The 15244-nt window shown below is 43.1% G+C and overlaps 1 protein-coding gene across 2 annotated transcripts in view; it reads right to left on the bottom strand.

The window, feature by feature from the left end:
- The window catches only part of NOTCH2 (notch receptor 2), an 82926-nt gene that overhangs the window by 34701 nt on the left and 32981 nt on the right, over positions 1 to 15244 (bottom strand). Inside the window, exons 6-11 of one of the 2 annotated variants that reach the window (XM_053984758.1) lie at positions 8489 to 8722; positions 7548 to 7703; positions 6300 to 6488; positions 5039 to 5152; positions 3861 to 3974; positions 396 to 629 (exon numbers count right to left, since the gene is read on the bottom strand). In XM_053984758.1, coding sequence (XP_053840733.1) covers positions 396 to 629; positions 3861 to 3974; positions 5039 to 5152; positions 6300 to 6488; positions 7548 to 7703; positions 8489 to 8722 — 1041 coding nt within the window. Of the gene's footprint in view, positions 1 to 395; positions 630 to 3860; positions 3975 to 5038; positions 5153 to 6299; positions 6489 to 6789; positions 6931 to 7547; positions 7704 to 8488; positions 8723 to 15244 lie in introns of those variants that run through there. The other variant, XM_053984759.1, reaches the window with a different exon arrangement.

Genomic DNA, 15244 nt, shown 5'->3' with positions numbered 1-15244 from the left:
GAATCCCACCTGCTTCAAAGTCACACTGGGGACAACTTAAACAGGTGATGATGCAGAAGCACTGCAACACCAAGGAATGTCACCCAAGCCACTGGGTGCTGACTGAATATGACCCTGAACTTGTACTAATTTAAACAAAGGAATAAACATTTTGAACACTATGCCTGATTTTTCTGCAGGCCTGATTTTTTGGAGTAAAGAGGAGTCAAATTCTCCCAAGATCAGTTGCAGCACCAGTGAGGGTTAGGCAATCCACACAAACACACCAAAGTTCAGCATGGAAAAGCAATGTGAAAATGACACTCTCAACTTAGTACACACCAGAGCAGACGTAAGAAATAATTACATGCTTGAATTCTGCTTGAATCCAAGCCTTCCACTTGTGTTTTACATACCTGAGGTGCCCAGCAAGCAGTTGCACTGGTAGCCATTGACCAGGTCGATGCAGCGCCCTTGGTGCAGGCAAGGATTGCTGTGGCACTCGTCGATCTGCTCGCTGCATATGGCACCCATGTAGCCAGGGTTGCAGATGCACGTGTACGAATCAATGCCATCCTGGCATTCCCCGTGGTGGCAGGGATCGGGATCACAGTTGTTGATGTTCTCCTCACACAGAGGGCCGGTAAAACCTGAGGAAAAGCCACGAGTAAGGAAGGAGTTCACTGGTAGGGCGCTGCAGCGACTATAATTGCAGGTATAGAAAGAATTGTATCAAGAATCAGCAAAGTGGCAGAGAGCACAAAGGGTAACTGGGCACCTCAAGTGCATTTCCAGCCCTGGAACACAGCACTCTCCACTGTTCACAGCATTACAGAACAGCATCATGCATGGAGAACGCTGGCACTGCAAGTGGTCACCTTCAGGTTATTTGGAACAGTAGCCATGAGAGGAAACATGTAAATCTCCATCAGAAATATTAACTTGCATCACTATAAACTATCTGGAGGCACGCCCCTGCCATTATTTCCTCTACACAGTAGCAGGGGGACAGAGTGGGGCTGACCTTGTTAGAATGAGAAATTACTGCAAAGACGTTGCTGAAACCTTCCCAAGGGAACTCCCTTGGCTCGTGTCAAAGCTTCTGCAGCTCTGCTTATTAGAAAGTCTCTTGCCTCCTTCACTGGGAAACTTTTCAGTAACTGCAATCAAGCACCAACTGCAAACTTATTGAAGGCTGCATGCAACCTCTTGGTTAGGAGCAATGAAACAAGCAGCAATCTGGCCTGCTCCATTCTGCTTCAGCTGGGAAACATCCTGAGCAACAGAGAGGGGAAAAAGGGCTAGAGGGCTCAGGAAACTAAGAGCAGCAAACAAGTCCCTGGAGCAGAGCTTTATAAGACTGGGACAATTTCAAATAAATGGCTTTCAGAGCTGAGGTTTTGGAGCAACAGCTCACGCTGCGTTCCAGCAGCTGAAGATCGGGAAGGCAGAACTTGAAATTTCAAGACACCAACCGGGGACTGCTACAAACCAAGCTGCAGGGAATTTCAACAGCTGAAGAGTGGTTCTCACCTGAGTATTATAAGTGGATAAGAGGCTCCCCATTTTTCATACAGGTTTGTGGTTATTTCTGTGGTCAAACATACCAGGTGACGGCTAACATTTCCAAGTTCTGCAAACGTATGCTTGGATGAATGGGTGTGGAAGTGGGTGGGGAGAGGGAAGGGAAGCTAGTTAGAGAGATGGATATAAAAAGATGTTAGGGAAGGAGGAAAAACAAACTGATAAGGGGACAAATGGTGGCAGAGGGGAGAAAAAAAAAAAGAGGGCAGAGACAAATAAAAGAGGAAAGACCTGAAACAACCCAAGAAAAGAAAAGCCATGATCTACCACTGGGAAGGAGAAGTGGAATAATGCCAGAAGGGAAAGAAAAGACAAAAAGCAAGCAGTAAATAGAGCTATCTGTACAGCATTTGGCCAAACATTTTGCAGTTTTCAATCACGTCGGCAGCCGGCGATTACCATTCAGGGAACAACACATCACTCAGACCATGAGATTAGCAGAGCAAGAACATACTCAGACATTATTGTCCAGTAACTGACCTGCCCCCAGGAAGAATTCCACATTTCAGTCTTACAGAAGGCTGTCAATATTAAATATAATACTTAGCACACATTCATTCAAAAGTCATTACGTCGCCTGCTGTTGTAGCTCAACTGAGCCACTTAGAGATTAGGAATATTTCTGGATCTCTTAACTGAAGATACCTCACCAAAACATGATTTCTCTCTTTGCAGACAAGAGTTAGACTAGGAAAAAAACCATCTGAATACAGAATATGAGAATCCTTCAGACAGGGTGGAAAACAGCCCTAATACAGAGCCCCTCTTCCATTTTCAGTCAAATATTTAACCAAGGATTTTACTAAGAGCTGCTGCTTCAGTAACATGCATTTGGTTGCTTCCAGCCTGAAAATGCTTCATTATATCATTTGCCTTCATGGAAGCAATTGCCTTCCCTCGTCATACCTAGAATTTCTGTATTGAGGTGATTTATGCAGTTTTAGTGCCAAATTCAGAACTTGCTTTTCAAGGCACAGCTCTCCACCTTGTCCTCCTCTACACTACCCAAACCCATCCCAGGCTTGATAAGCTCTGCAGTCTCAGTGAATGAAAGCAACCAGAACACACACCAGCTTGAGAAAGACTAAAACAGTTTCCAAGTTTGGAGAAGATTTGAGCTTTTCCTTCTTTTTGCAAGTGCCTGCTTAGTTTGTCACATGAAGTAGTCAAAAAGAAAATTCTGACCACAGTAATTATTCCTCTCCTGGTCAGAACTACTGAATTCTCCTTCTTCCAACAAATTCAATGCCTATTCAGGAACTTTGGGAATGGTGGAGACCACGTGTGAGAAAAACCAGGCTATTTTTAGGCTAATCTCTGCTACATTCTGTGCAGTGAAGCCAAATTTGCCTTAATAATTTGATTATTGGAATGATTCAAAACACAAAAAGTTGCACATAAATCTAACCAACCTCACCACTGCACATTACTGGGACTAAGACAGCTCCAGGAATTGTTCAGCTTCTTCCTTAATGGAAGAGCTAGAGCCAAGGTATGAACCTGTATCATGAGCAGTGTACCAGGCACCATTAACTGACAGCAACCAAGTGTAGCTCCTTACTGAGAATTAGAATATAACAGCTCTGAACCCTCTTATTTGACCAGATGTAAAAATGAAGATAAAAACATATCTACATCACCCCTGGAGGTCTGAAGATAAGAAAATCCTATAATTAAACCTGACGCTTCTGAATATGTAATTCACCAGGCATTAATAAAACCACCTGAGTTCTGGCCACAGCTCTGCCAAAATTTCTGTGTGGTACCTGACAAATCATTTCAAATAATTTCCACTCAAATTTTGAAATTTTGGAAATTTCTTCCACGACTGTTCCTGCATTTCAGTCTTAGCCTTCTGACACAGAATTGCCTGATGCAACAGAAATCAGAATGCACAGTGGCACTGCTCTGCCCATCTCTTGTTTTTCAAGTGCACACGATATAATCTGACTTGGGAGAGAGGGGGGGTAAATCACAGATAAGAGCCTTCATACTGATGTTTTCCCATATGTGGATGTCATAGCTAGCACAGAAGAAGCTCTCATCTTCTGGGAAGCAAAAGATGGTGCTGAACTAGGGAGGCCAGAACTCCCATCAGCTGTGAACCTAACTGCCACAAGTGAAAGCCTTTCTCTGCTTAAACACTATTCCCTGCACAAAGGAGTGGACAAAGTTCTGCAGCAAACGAGCAGCATTTCAGAGAAAGAAAGCAAAACCAGTGACATCTTTGTGACCAGCTCTTCACGTATTTGGGCTCCATGTTATCTCCCCCCAGGGGCTCTGAACACCAGACTGACCTGTGGCACACTGGCACTCGTAGCCATTGGGGTGGTCAATGCATTTGGCTCCATTGAGACACGGCGTACTGGAACAGTCGTCTATGTCAATCTGGCACACGGCCCCACTGAATCCTGAAAGGCACAGAAACACATGGAGACCCAGGAGCCACTGGAAGGAGTCCATCTAGACAGCTGCACTGTCAGGAATTACCTCTAACAAATCCTCGAGCCCACCCAAACACAAGCTCAGCGAACCTACATTCAGTGGCACCACGAAGCACACACACCACTGGCTCCTTGTCCAACCCTCCCTGAAAACTGAGATGGCCAAGTCAAAGAGAAATAAAGCAGATGGAGCTCAAGTGGTGTCCAGCACTGGACAGTATGCCTGCCTGCAAAACTGAGAGCCCATTAACAAAAATCTCTAAGGCAATCAAAGCAAGTAGGTAAAAATAAAAATAACAGTGCATACATCACTAGAGCCTTCAGACTAGAATTACAGCAGTATGGAATGTGCTACAGCACAGCACTGGAACTTTCAATACAGCTCTTGAAATAGTTAACAAAGTAGTGACAGGTGATGTCAGGTGATGCAGATCCTTGGGCAGTTTGAGAAAAAAAAACATGAGGAAATCTTCTAGGAGGAAGGAACCAAAGCAAGAGCCTGAACATCATTAGTCAATAAGAAGGGATGCAGGCTTTTGTCATGTAAATTCTGAACTCAAAATTTTTTGTAAGATGTTCACTCTACAGCTAACATTAATCCCTCAGCTCAGCTCTTTTTCTTTTCTAGTGGAGCCCAATTCATCTCACTCCTCATGCAAGCACCATAAACTATCCTGATGCAAAAGCAGCTTCTGCCTAAAAACCTCAGAAAAAGACAAAAAGTGTGCAGAGGGTCTGATCTTTAAAATGTTCTGAGAATCTCACTGCAGTTTCCACAACAACAGAAGCTCATGTTGCCAGCTACCCTTTTAGATGAGGTGTCCAACTGTGTGCTTGTCAATGCTTATCCAGTTACAGACACAGCATTATTACAACCAACATGAAACTATTCTGATTTAATAGTGACTGCAACTCACTCAAACAGGTGCTGCCCTAAGAACAACAGAAACTCACAAGAAATGTATCACGCACAACATCTGTGGAGCTCTTGGTAGGGTGAAACAGGAAAACTTCCAGAAATAAGAACTCACCAGGAGGACAGACACAGAGGAAGCGGTTGACTTTATCAAGACACACTCCATTGTTCACACAGGGATTACTTAGGCATTCATCAATATCTTCTTCACAGTGAACTCCTTTAAAACCTGTAAAAATAAAAATACATAAGAAGAGGTGACTGAAGGCTGTAGAAAGTGCCCTTGAGAGTGTAACTGCCTCTTATACCAGTGCTGAAAGTCTAGGCAGAGTTTCATTGCAAGTTTGCAGTCTGGACAGAAACTATGAAGTAAGAATATACACCAGAGGTTAAAAAGGGATGTTGATTGTGTGCGTTTCACTGTTGCTGAAGATGTTCACCTAACCAGCAATAGCAGAAGTCAATGCTAAATGCACATCTAATGTTTTCTTCCACTTGAGAAGGGCTTATGTTAATTAATTTGTAAAAGGTACATAAACAAGCACAACAGACAGTTTTAGCTCAAGGGCTTTTATCTAACAGCAGAGTACAAGAAAAACATTAAAAAGGGTGAAACACTTGAAACTAGCCTTTCCTGTTCCACCTTTCAAAACATATTACATATTAATAAATACTATACTAATAAAAACTCATTGTAATTGTCAGGGTATCATCTGATCTCCTGCACGGGTCACAATTATTTATTTATATTTATGATTTTAGTACTTTATAAGTCTGTGCAACTGGCAACTTGCATCCTTTTGGTTTTTTACTCCTTTCTATCAGAGTACAAAATACAAGACTAACATTGGTCACTGGTAACATTGCCCATGCAAATTTTACAAGCACAATTGCAATCAAGTAGCTTTTATTACAGTGACTTCCTCAGTTCAATGGGAGCTCGCATTTTTTGGGGTATTTTAAGCAAAGAAAAACCCCAAACACCATTATTGGAAATCACCATATGCATACCTCAAAACACAGTCGCTCTTTTAAAGGTTGCGCCGGCTTTGCTTTCACGAAGAGAAGACTCTGCACATGCACTTTACCAGGTATAGTAACAAATACTTCCACACATACTCAGCTCAGAAGGCTAACTTCCTTCACTGAGGCAGAGATTGGTTTCTTTCTCAGCCCTCTGATTGCTTTCTCCCTCCCACACACACATGCCAGGTCCTCCTGGCTGGTGCCACCACAGCAGGCTCTCTCTCACCATTTAGCCCGAGCCCTTTGCAGCTTCGTGTTCCACCTGAGCAGAGCTGCAGCCCTCCCTGAGCTCTGCCTTCTGGTCTCTTCCTCTGCTGCAAGTCCCATCCTTGTCCAAAACCCCCCCTCACCTGGCATACAGAGACACGTGAATCCTCCGATTTTATCCAGGCAGGTGGCATCGTTCTGGCACGGGTTTGAGTGGCACTCATTGATGTCCATCTCACAGCGAGGTCCTGTGTAGCCCTTCAGACACTCACAGTGGAAAGAGCCCTCGGTGTTGACGCATTTCCCGGCGTGCTCGCACGGATTGCTGTTTGCTGCAAGAAAAGTGTAGATGGGTGCGTGTCAAAACCTCTCCCCAGAGCAGGAAAGCCACAGCATTCTTTATTAGTCGTGCTCTTTTCATGGGCATTCCTTTCTGGCAAGTAACATTGGGGAAAGATTGTTCATCCTTCTGGGGAAAGGCCACTGAAGAAAACAGTGGCAGTTTCTGGCCTGTCAGGGGCAAAAAGAAGGATTGCTGTCACCATCAGGGACCAGAGGAGTAACTTGCTTCATATCATTAACAACAGTTCTTCAGAGAAAAGTATCAGCTAGCAGGGATTAGAGAACCAATAATGTTTTCAAGGCTTTATTTCCAGATCACATTTTACATTTACTTCATTCCTGAGGCCGACAAGATGCCGCCACAGCGACAAAACGGCCAAACTTGTCCTTCTTGCGTTTTCAGAAAGGAACAGCACTCTTGTCCAGGGCAGACTGAGGAAAGAAATTCAAAGAAGTGCTTCTTTCCAACCCTTCCATGTGCTGGTTAGGCATTACCTTCACGCATCACACTCTAGAAGCATGACTGAGCACTCACAAAACTGTAAGTAAGCCTGTAAGAGTCCAGTTAATCCCCAAAACAACACAACAGCATGCTATCAGAGAACTACAGCTTTAAAAGCCCACGTGGTCACCAATCTTGGAAGGCATTCAAAAGATCCAGCCATATTCTGGCTGTCAAACAGCCTTGATATATTTCTACCCGGGCCGTAGCTGCAACAGCTCCCACATGAACTGTGGTGCTTTCATTGTACCCTGCAGTTCTAAGGGACAGCTTAATTATCACATCTGTTTGCAGGCACTCCCCACACAGTGCTAAAGCCCTCTTGCTCAAGGAAGAATGGTTAAGCAGCCCCTGCTTTTCACATTCCAGTTCAAACATGGACAACTATCCCAGCTCAGCCCTTTGCCCCAGGTCTCACACAAGGTTTAAAATGCATCTAAAGACATTGAAATGGAAGGGGGAGGGCACAAAAGGAGTCCAGCGTATATGGAGAAGCTATGACAAAATGTGTATTTCTTGCACTCACAGAGAGCAAACAGGAACTCACCCATTGCACATTCATCCACATCCTCAGTGCAGTCTGCTCCCTTATGGCCCTGGGGACAGGTGCAGATGTAGTTTCCATTCACAGGGTTGGTGTCACAAAGAGCACCTTTTTGGCACGGATTGCTAACACAGGCATCATCCAAGTGGCACAGAAGACCTAAAGAAGCATCCAAGAATTTATTAAAATAGAGAGATGAAGCAGTCAGACTGTATTTTACACAAATTCTGTGCCCTGGTATTTCAGATGGAGACTCCCACAGTGAGAAATTTGAGCAGTATCTTACAGGCTCGAGCTCATGAACTACCACAGGGAATTCATCACACACTTATAGACCATCATCTTCAAATACAAATTCTGTTACTTTAGAGGTGTCTCCAGCACTTCTGGAGCAGGAAAATGGCTGACCATTATCCAAATCTCATCCTTGGAGCAGTTAACTAACTCTTCTCTCAAACCAGCATGATAATTTTTCTGACATTCAAAAAGGTGCACATGAAGCTCACTTTAATTCAGATACGCAGATCACTTTTATTTCCATGTAGTTAGGAGATACCCTTTCACCTAACCTAAACTAGAAAATTTTCCACTATACCAGTGAGGATGGCCAGATCCTAACACAATCACACAAAAATATCTAAATTTGCTTTCTGGATTCATACAGTTATCATAAAGGGCATAGACCAAGTCACACTTCTCAAGCAAATACAGATTCTGCTAAGGGCTAGGAAAAGATCTTTCCTTGCAACCTAAACTGTACAAAGGTTGCCTTCTAGCCTGGCACAAATACTTCTTTGTCTCAGGCTAGAGGGGTTTAACAGCTCTTTGCTTTTCCTTTTGGTAGCGAAGTGCGTAAAATAAACACGCCACTTTCAACAAGTGCGTAAACCCCCAGAAGCACCTTCCGTGGAAGTGCCAGGCTTGTGCAAGTTGTGTACCCTCACCTGCCTTTCCCTCTGGACAAATGCAGGAGAAGGAAGCCACCCTGTCGATGCAGGTGGAGCCGTTGGCACAGGAGGCAGTGAAGCAGTCGTCGATGTTCTTGCTGCAGTCGTCCCCGCTCCAGCCGTTGACGCAGACACAGGCATAGCCCCCGTTGTGGTTGGTGCAGGTGCCCCCGTTCTGGCAGGCATTGGGCTGGAGCTGGCATTCATCCACATCCTCGGTGCAAAACTGGCCTGGGGCACAGAAACGAGCAGGTTTAATGGCACCTCAGACGCTCGGGCTCAAGGAGGTTCTTGCACAGACAACGTGACCAAAGGGAGCGCTGCTGTCCCCCGACTGCTGCTCCTCAATTCCAGCATGCTCCGGTGCCAGAACTTCCACAGCACTGCCACCACATCAGGCAGAGACAACCAGCAGCCCTAAACAACCCCAAAGCAGGAGCTGGGCTGCAAATGACTTTAAAAGAATGACTTTAAAAAGAATGACTTTAAAAAGGAGCAGTGTGAGAGCCAGCAGGCAGCCTGCAGCACATTGCAGATACATTGCAAGGAGGTGAGAAGCAAAAAGAACGAAGGGCTGCCTGCAGGGCAGCCAGAGGGACTAAGAGGAAAGATGGCATGACAAGAAAATCGTGGCCAAAGGAGTATCAACAGGTCAGCAGCAAGGTCACACTTGTCAGGAGAACTTAATTCTTTCCTCTATAGTTATTCAACGATGATTACCCAGTGAGGAAGAATAGAATTCTTAAAACACTTCCACCTGAAATACTAACTTTCCTTGCCCCAGGTATTGTACAGACAACCACAAATACTTGGGGATTTTTTTGGTTGTTGAGAAGTTCTTTTTTTTTTTTTTTTTTTTTTCAGTAACAAAATAAGTAATCTAAAAATGTTCTTATGACCAGAGATATTAGAGAGAAGAAAACGAATGTACACTCTCAGGGAGATTTAAGGAAAAGGACCAAAGAACCAGTAAGTATGAAATGATTTTCAGAGGATGCTGAACTTTACAGTCACATCTACGGAAAGCTTTGCAATTCACATTTAGTGAAGTATTTTTTTGCTGAAATCCATCCTGCTTTGACATCAAAATCTGGATAACCTACCACTTGCAATAATATTTTGTTTCAACAGTTATTCATCTTCCCCATTAAAGCTGTATAGTTTACTTTTAAGCCAAAATTGTTTAGCTGAAGTTTCAAGTAATTTTGAGTTTCCTGAACAGATAAAACCTTACAAACACCAGCTCATTTCTTCCCAGGCTGGCATATGGGTACACATGTGCAACCACAGAGTACTGGTCACAGTCCACAATCTTCTTCTTGATAAACTATTTCTCTCCTTTCAGTTACATTAAAAACCTCTAAGCACTGAAAGCTTGCCTTTTTTTTTTTTTTTTTAACACTTCTTGGTAACTTGCTTTTGCCACCCTTCCTAAAACATTGATAGGATGCACACAGCATGGGAAGATGGCCCTTTATCAGGGAGTGAGGTTTGATTTGTTTGATGTGACCTTCCCCTCTTCCCCAGCTGACACCATCTCCTCTCTCACTGGCTTCCAGCAGCTTTCTGTTATTTGGGTCAAGGCTCTTCAGTAAATGCGCTTCTACCACAAGATTTCTCTTCCTCAGCTACTCTATCTGCTGCACATTTACATTTGCATGGAATTCCCCTGGTATTCCAAGAATAAGAAATTCAAGAGCAGGCCACAGGTCTTCTCTGCCAATGCACCTGGGCTCCAGTTTATTCAGGCTTGCCAAATTAAAAATACTTACTAGATACTGATAAGTCCCATTGTTTATTAATGGCACAGAACTAACGATGCGAGAGCACAGACACACCCTCCTCCAATACACCAAACTGAAACATTTATCCTGAGCAGGAATCTGAAAATGTCCAAACTTAACCATCTCCATCCACTATCCTCATGATTCTTTTTGTTTTCAAAGTACTTAGATAAATCCTAGCCTTTGATCCCATGAGACTTGCAATTTTTTTTTCCCACTTAAGGGCAAAGAAATAAAATTATTATTAAAAGAATAAGTTGCACAACTGTGTTCTGTGCATATGTTCCATTCTTTGGTAGGACTACTTCACAACATTAATTTTATCACTTAGAAAACCATTACAAAATTTCGACGGTAATGATAATTACAGTAGAGTTTTCAGAATTAATCTTCAGTTCCCGGTTTGCTTAGTGAAAGAGCTGGGGAGAACTCGATCCCTTGCTATTGTTATCTGTGAAACACCTCTGCGCATTACAAACAAACAAACCATGAATTTGCCACACGGGAAGTGGTTTGTTCAGGAGCTTTCAGTGTTGGCTTATCAGTGGCCACCCTAGAAAGAGTCAGAGCTGGGGCTGGTTCTGAGCAGTCACGCGTATCTCGCAGCTCAACACGATCGGCTCCCTTCAGGAGAAAATGATCAAGGTGCTATTTGCTTATTATAAAAGTGATTTTCCTTCTGTTCTTGGAGGGGCCCGGCCCAGATCAAAGCACTCCCTCTCTGAGGAGCCCTCACAGTGCTCACATCCTTCTGGCTCAGCCAGGCTGAGCTGCTGCCACCAAAGCGTGAAGAGGTTTTCAGCCACGCCACCCCACAGTGTGGTGCCTCTCAAAAAAGCATTTGCCTTTTGACTGGCTGAACAGAACTCCAGACACGAAACGCAGCCTAACTCCAGATACAAAACCCAGCCTAACTCCAGACACGAAACGCAGCCTAAAACTCCAGACACGAAATGCAACATTCTCTGGGCTTTTGTGAGCATAGGAGTACATGCTTTTAATTTGCATCTTTTTTTGCTTTTGGGGGATTTTTTTTTTTTTTTTTTGTGATTTTTTTTTTTTAGCAAAGATGGGCTAACTAATTGCCCATATAAACTATCAGGGCTTGGTTCTGACTTCCCATTTCAAGTGTCACTGGTAATATCAACACTTAGGCTTTTTTTAGTATTTTTTTTCTAGTACTCACTCTCAATTTCTAGAAAGGAAAGTACCAAGTGACATCACTGAGGTCCTTGCAATAACCCTATGTCCTTGGCTATTCCATTTTTCTGCAGCCCTAAACTAAAATAAACTTTTAAAAGGTCTATCAATGCCTCCACAAGAGAAGAAGAATACAGAGCTTCAGCTTCTTCAAGCACTTGAACTGTATTATAAAGACATATCACATTTGAGCTCCTTGAATCTGGTTCTCACTTGGCTTCTCCAATTTCTAATTCCCCTTTTGCAATACAATTGTATTTGTGTTTAATTATGAATATGAATCAGAGCTCCAGCTTAATGCAGTTTGTTTAAAAAAAAAAAAAAAAAAAAGGAAGTCCAAGTCAATATATTAAGAGGTATAAATGAGCAATTAACTATTGCATTTTACTATTGAGTATTTTAATGAAAAGACCTTGTTCCTAATTGAAGACTTCTCTCTGCCAGGTTAGTTAGATTTAAAATCAAATGAGATGAGGTCTCTGAAACAATTTACTTATGGGATGCTGCTTGGACTTAACTGTAACAAAAGAAATACATTTATTTCTAGCCATGTACTTGGCCAGCTTGTTTACTGCTTGTTAAGAGTTTTAGGAAGAATCAAGTCTTTCATTCGCAGAACAGAAATTCAACTTCCAAGGGAATCCATTATGGATTGTACAAACTGCACCGTGTAATACACTTGTCCATAACCCAAGTCACTTCTGATTGCTACAACTACTGAATGTTAATTCATCTAGCTGCACCTTTGTGTGGGTACTTCTTTCCTTGTGCTCTCACTAGTTTCAATTACATTTCTAAAAGACACATAGTGAACATAGGCTGAACTAGCGAAGTGTGAATATACTTACAGTACAATATTTTGATGGAAATGTGGAAACATACACATAAAAGACAACAAGAAAGGAAACACAACTTACTCTAAGAGGGTAATGAAAACCTAGCCTGACCTTGATATTTGCAGAGCCTGGGAAATGAGTAAAATGCCGACTCAGGTTCTAAGTGACCTTGTACAAAGTAAACAGCTAGTCCATGTGGTATTTCAAAATTGAAAACTAGAAGTAGAAAAAGGGAACAGCATTCAACTCTTAGCACTTTTTGCCCACTATGAAACTAAGTTACTTCCTGCATATTTCCCCTCAGAAAAGCCATATGGAGTAAGTCAGACATGTTTGCTGCTTTGATTGCTCCCACTTTCAGAGCCTCCGGAACTGCAAGGAACTCCAGGAGCCTCTCTTTTGGCAGACACAGGGTTCAAGGCCTCCCTCAAGCAGTTGTACCAGATGTCACTGATGAGATGACAGCCAGCCCTTCTCCTTCTTTATGTTACAAAGAAAACAAAGCCTGATTTATACAGGTAAAGCAGCACACAAAATTAGAACAATGCTACACCAAAAGAGAGGAGCATTAGCTTGAACAAAGCAGTCAGTGAAACAGTCACCCTGGAAAGCAGCACCAGACATCTCCAAAAAGCTGATCCTACCAAACCTTAGCGGGCTTGCATTAACCTCAATTCCAGCTGCACTGATCCTGCAGCTGGATGCAGGACCATCAGACAGTTCAAGCAGAGAACTTCATCTTTGGAAGAACAGACTTTCCAAAAAGGAGAACATTTTCTTGGCCTCTTAACAGCAGGAAAGTCTGCTGATGCACAGCTGGAGTATCAGAGGCTAAAGCTCCTGACAGCAGATCTAATACAGTTTAATCACTAAAAATATTTTGTAGGGCAAAGGGTGCAATACTTTCCTGTGCCTTGAATAAAAAAAAAAATCAGTTCCTTGAAAACTGAGCTGGGAGGAGATGACAATATCCCATTTCCCTCAAAATCACAACCACCCCGGTACTGGGCTCAGACTGAACTGGAAGTCAGAATATCTTACAAGTTTAATGATACTGGAAAGGCAACTTGGTGACAATCACAAACTGGTGCTCGGGGTCTTAAGAGACTCACTGGAAGGGGAGCATCAGGTGTCAAGAAGCTTTTATGCCATCATCCACTCAGCAGTTCAAGAAGTTTGTCACTTACCTCAGACACAGCAGACAGGGAAGAGGTCATTAGCTCTCCTGAAAGGGCTACCTGGGAACTATAGCCCAGATCTAGACAAAAACTCTTTGAAAGAGTAGTTTAATTCACAAAGTATTCCAAAGATTGCTGTATGGGTTTTGAATACAACCAGGGTAGCTCAAAAAAGCATGGCTCACTAGAACTGTTTGCATTTTTAATCCAAGTTTCAAAGGACTACTAAGTGAGAAGGTGAACAGCATCTTATCAAGACTCAAGAAGGGGCTAAGAGATAAGGACCAGTATTTGTATGAATGACCAAATCTAATAGTGGCAGAAGGTCATCAGTGCCACACTCCAAAGGACCGTGCAGTTTCTCCTCCTCTCTAACCACACGTGTGTCTATTCAGGATGCCAGCTGGCAGGCCACAGCTGGCTGGAGAAGGACACTCCTCTGTCCAGTTCTTGGAACGCCAGAAAAATGTCTGCATTGACAGCGTAAGCCAACACGTATCCAGCAGCCCAAAGCACAGTTTCCTCATGCTCCTGGGTGAGCCTCCTCAGCAAACAGAAAGGGAAAAATTGCATGGAACCATTGAGCCTTCCAGGAAAACGGCATCTATGAAAATACTTTAGCTCCCATCTTTTTGAAATGTGCATTCGTAAAAGCATTCAGTTCAATCTTTAACCCAACAGAACTATCCATGCTCCTTGAAATAGTCCAGCAACATTTAACACATACAGGCACTGGAGTGTCTAATTAATGACCTAGAAGGTGATGAAACAGTAGGCAGTGGTGGCTTTAACAAAATAACATTTATATTTTCCAAGAGGAAGCCAGGGATTTCAGACAGATTCAACCAAGTGAGGCTGCTGGGCAGTGCAACAGCAGGCGAGGCTCGAGGCACAAACGCCAAGCAAAACACAAAGGCAAACAGACCTGCTGCAGTAGGTTTGGGTTAGGCACTCCTTGAGGAAACACCAGCTTCCCTAGAAGAGCTCAGCAGGGACCTCTGCTCAATCACAGCTTTAATCAGCAAAATAAACACCTCTGAGCAGACATTTGACTGCAAGGAACAATAACTAATGCAAACACTCGTTGTGCAATGGTGATGGCACAGCCTCTGACAGGAATACATTTTGCAGTACTGAAGCCACCATCTCTGAATAAAAAAGAGGTAGAGTTCATAGTCTGACAGACTACTGGAGAGAAGAATTTCCTAGGAGACTTATAAAGGAATTGTGACTCATAAAGGGAGAAAGAGAGCTAATAAGGAGCATAATACATCAGTTATTGCAGAGAGGATACAGCACAAGGCAAAGCCTACAAAAGAAAATATTTGATTGGTCACGTAATTTGCTTTATTGACACTAGATATCTCAAAGCAAAGAACTGCAAACTTCTCTGAAGGAGAGAGTCTTTATCCAGACCAAAATGTTCTGAGCAATAAACAGGCAATACTGAAAGGGATCTCAAGTGTGATGCCCAGATCACATGCAAGTTCTAGACCCTACAACCAAGCCACCTCCACAGCTCCCTGCAGGCAATCCAACAAATGACACTGATACTCTGATCCCCAAGGATGGCTTCAGGGGCACACTGAATTCCACACACTGTTTGCACCTGCCAGAGTTGCATGTGTGTCTAGTAAAGGTCTTCCCTGCTTAAGTTTTACAGTAGTTCCCCCTGAAAAAAAAAGGACTGAAGTCAACTATTTTCCCCTTGCAGGAATTTTCTGAAGAACAAGCATCACAGCTCTCAAAAATGAG

This window comes from Vidua macroura, chromosome 9 (assembly GCF_024509145.1).
Source record: "Vidua macroura isolate BioBank_ID:100142 chromosome 9, ASM2450914v1, whole genome shotgun sequence".
Taxonomy (NCBI): Eukaryota; Metazoa; Chordata; class Aves; order Passeriformes; family Viduidae; genus Vidua; species Vidua macroura.
This window is presented reverse-complemented; position numbering and strand designations above follow the sequence as displayed.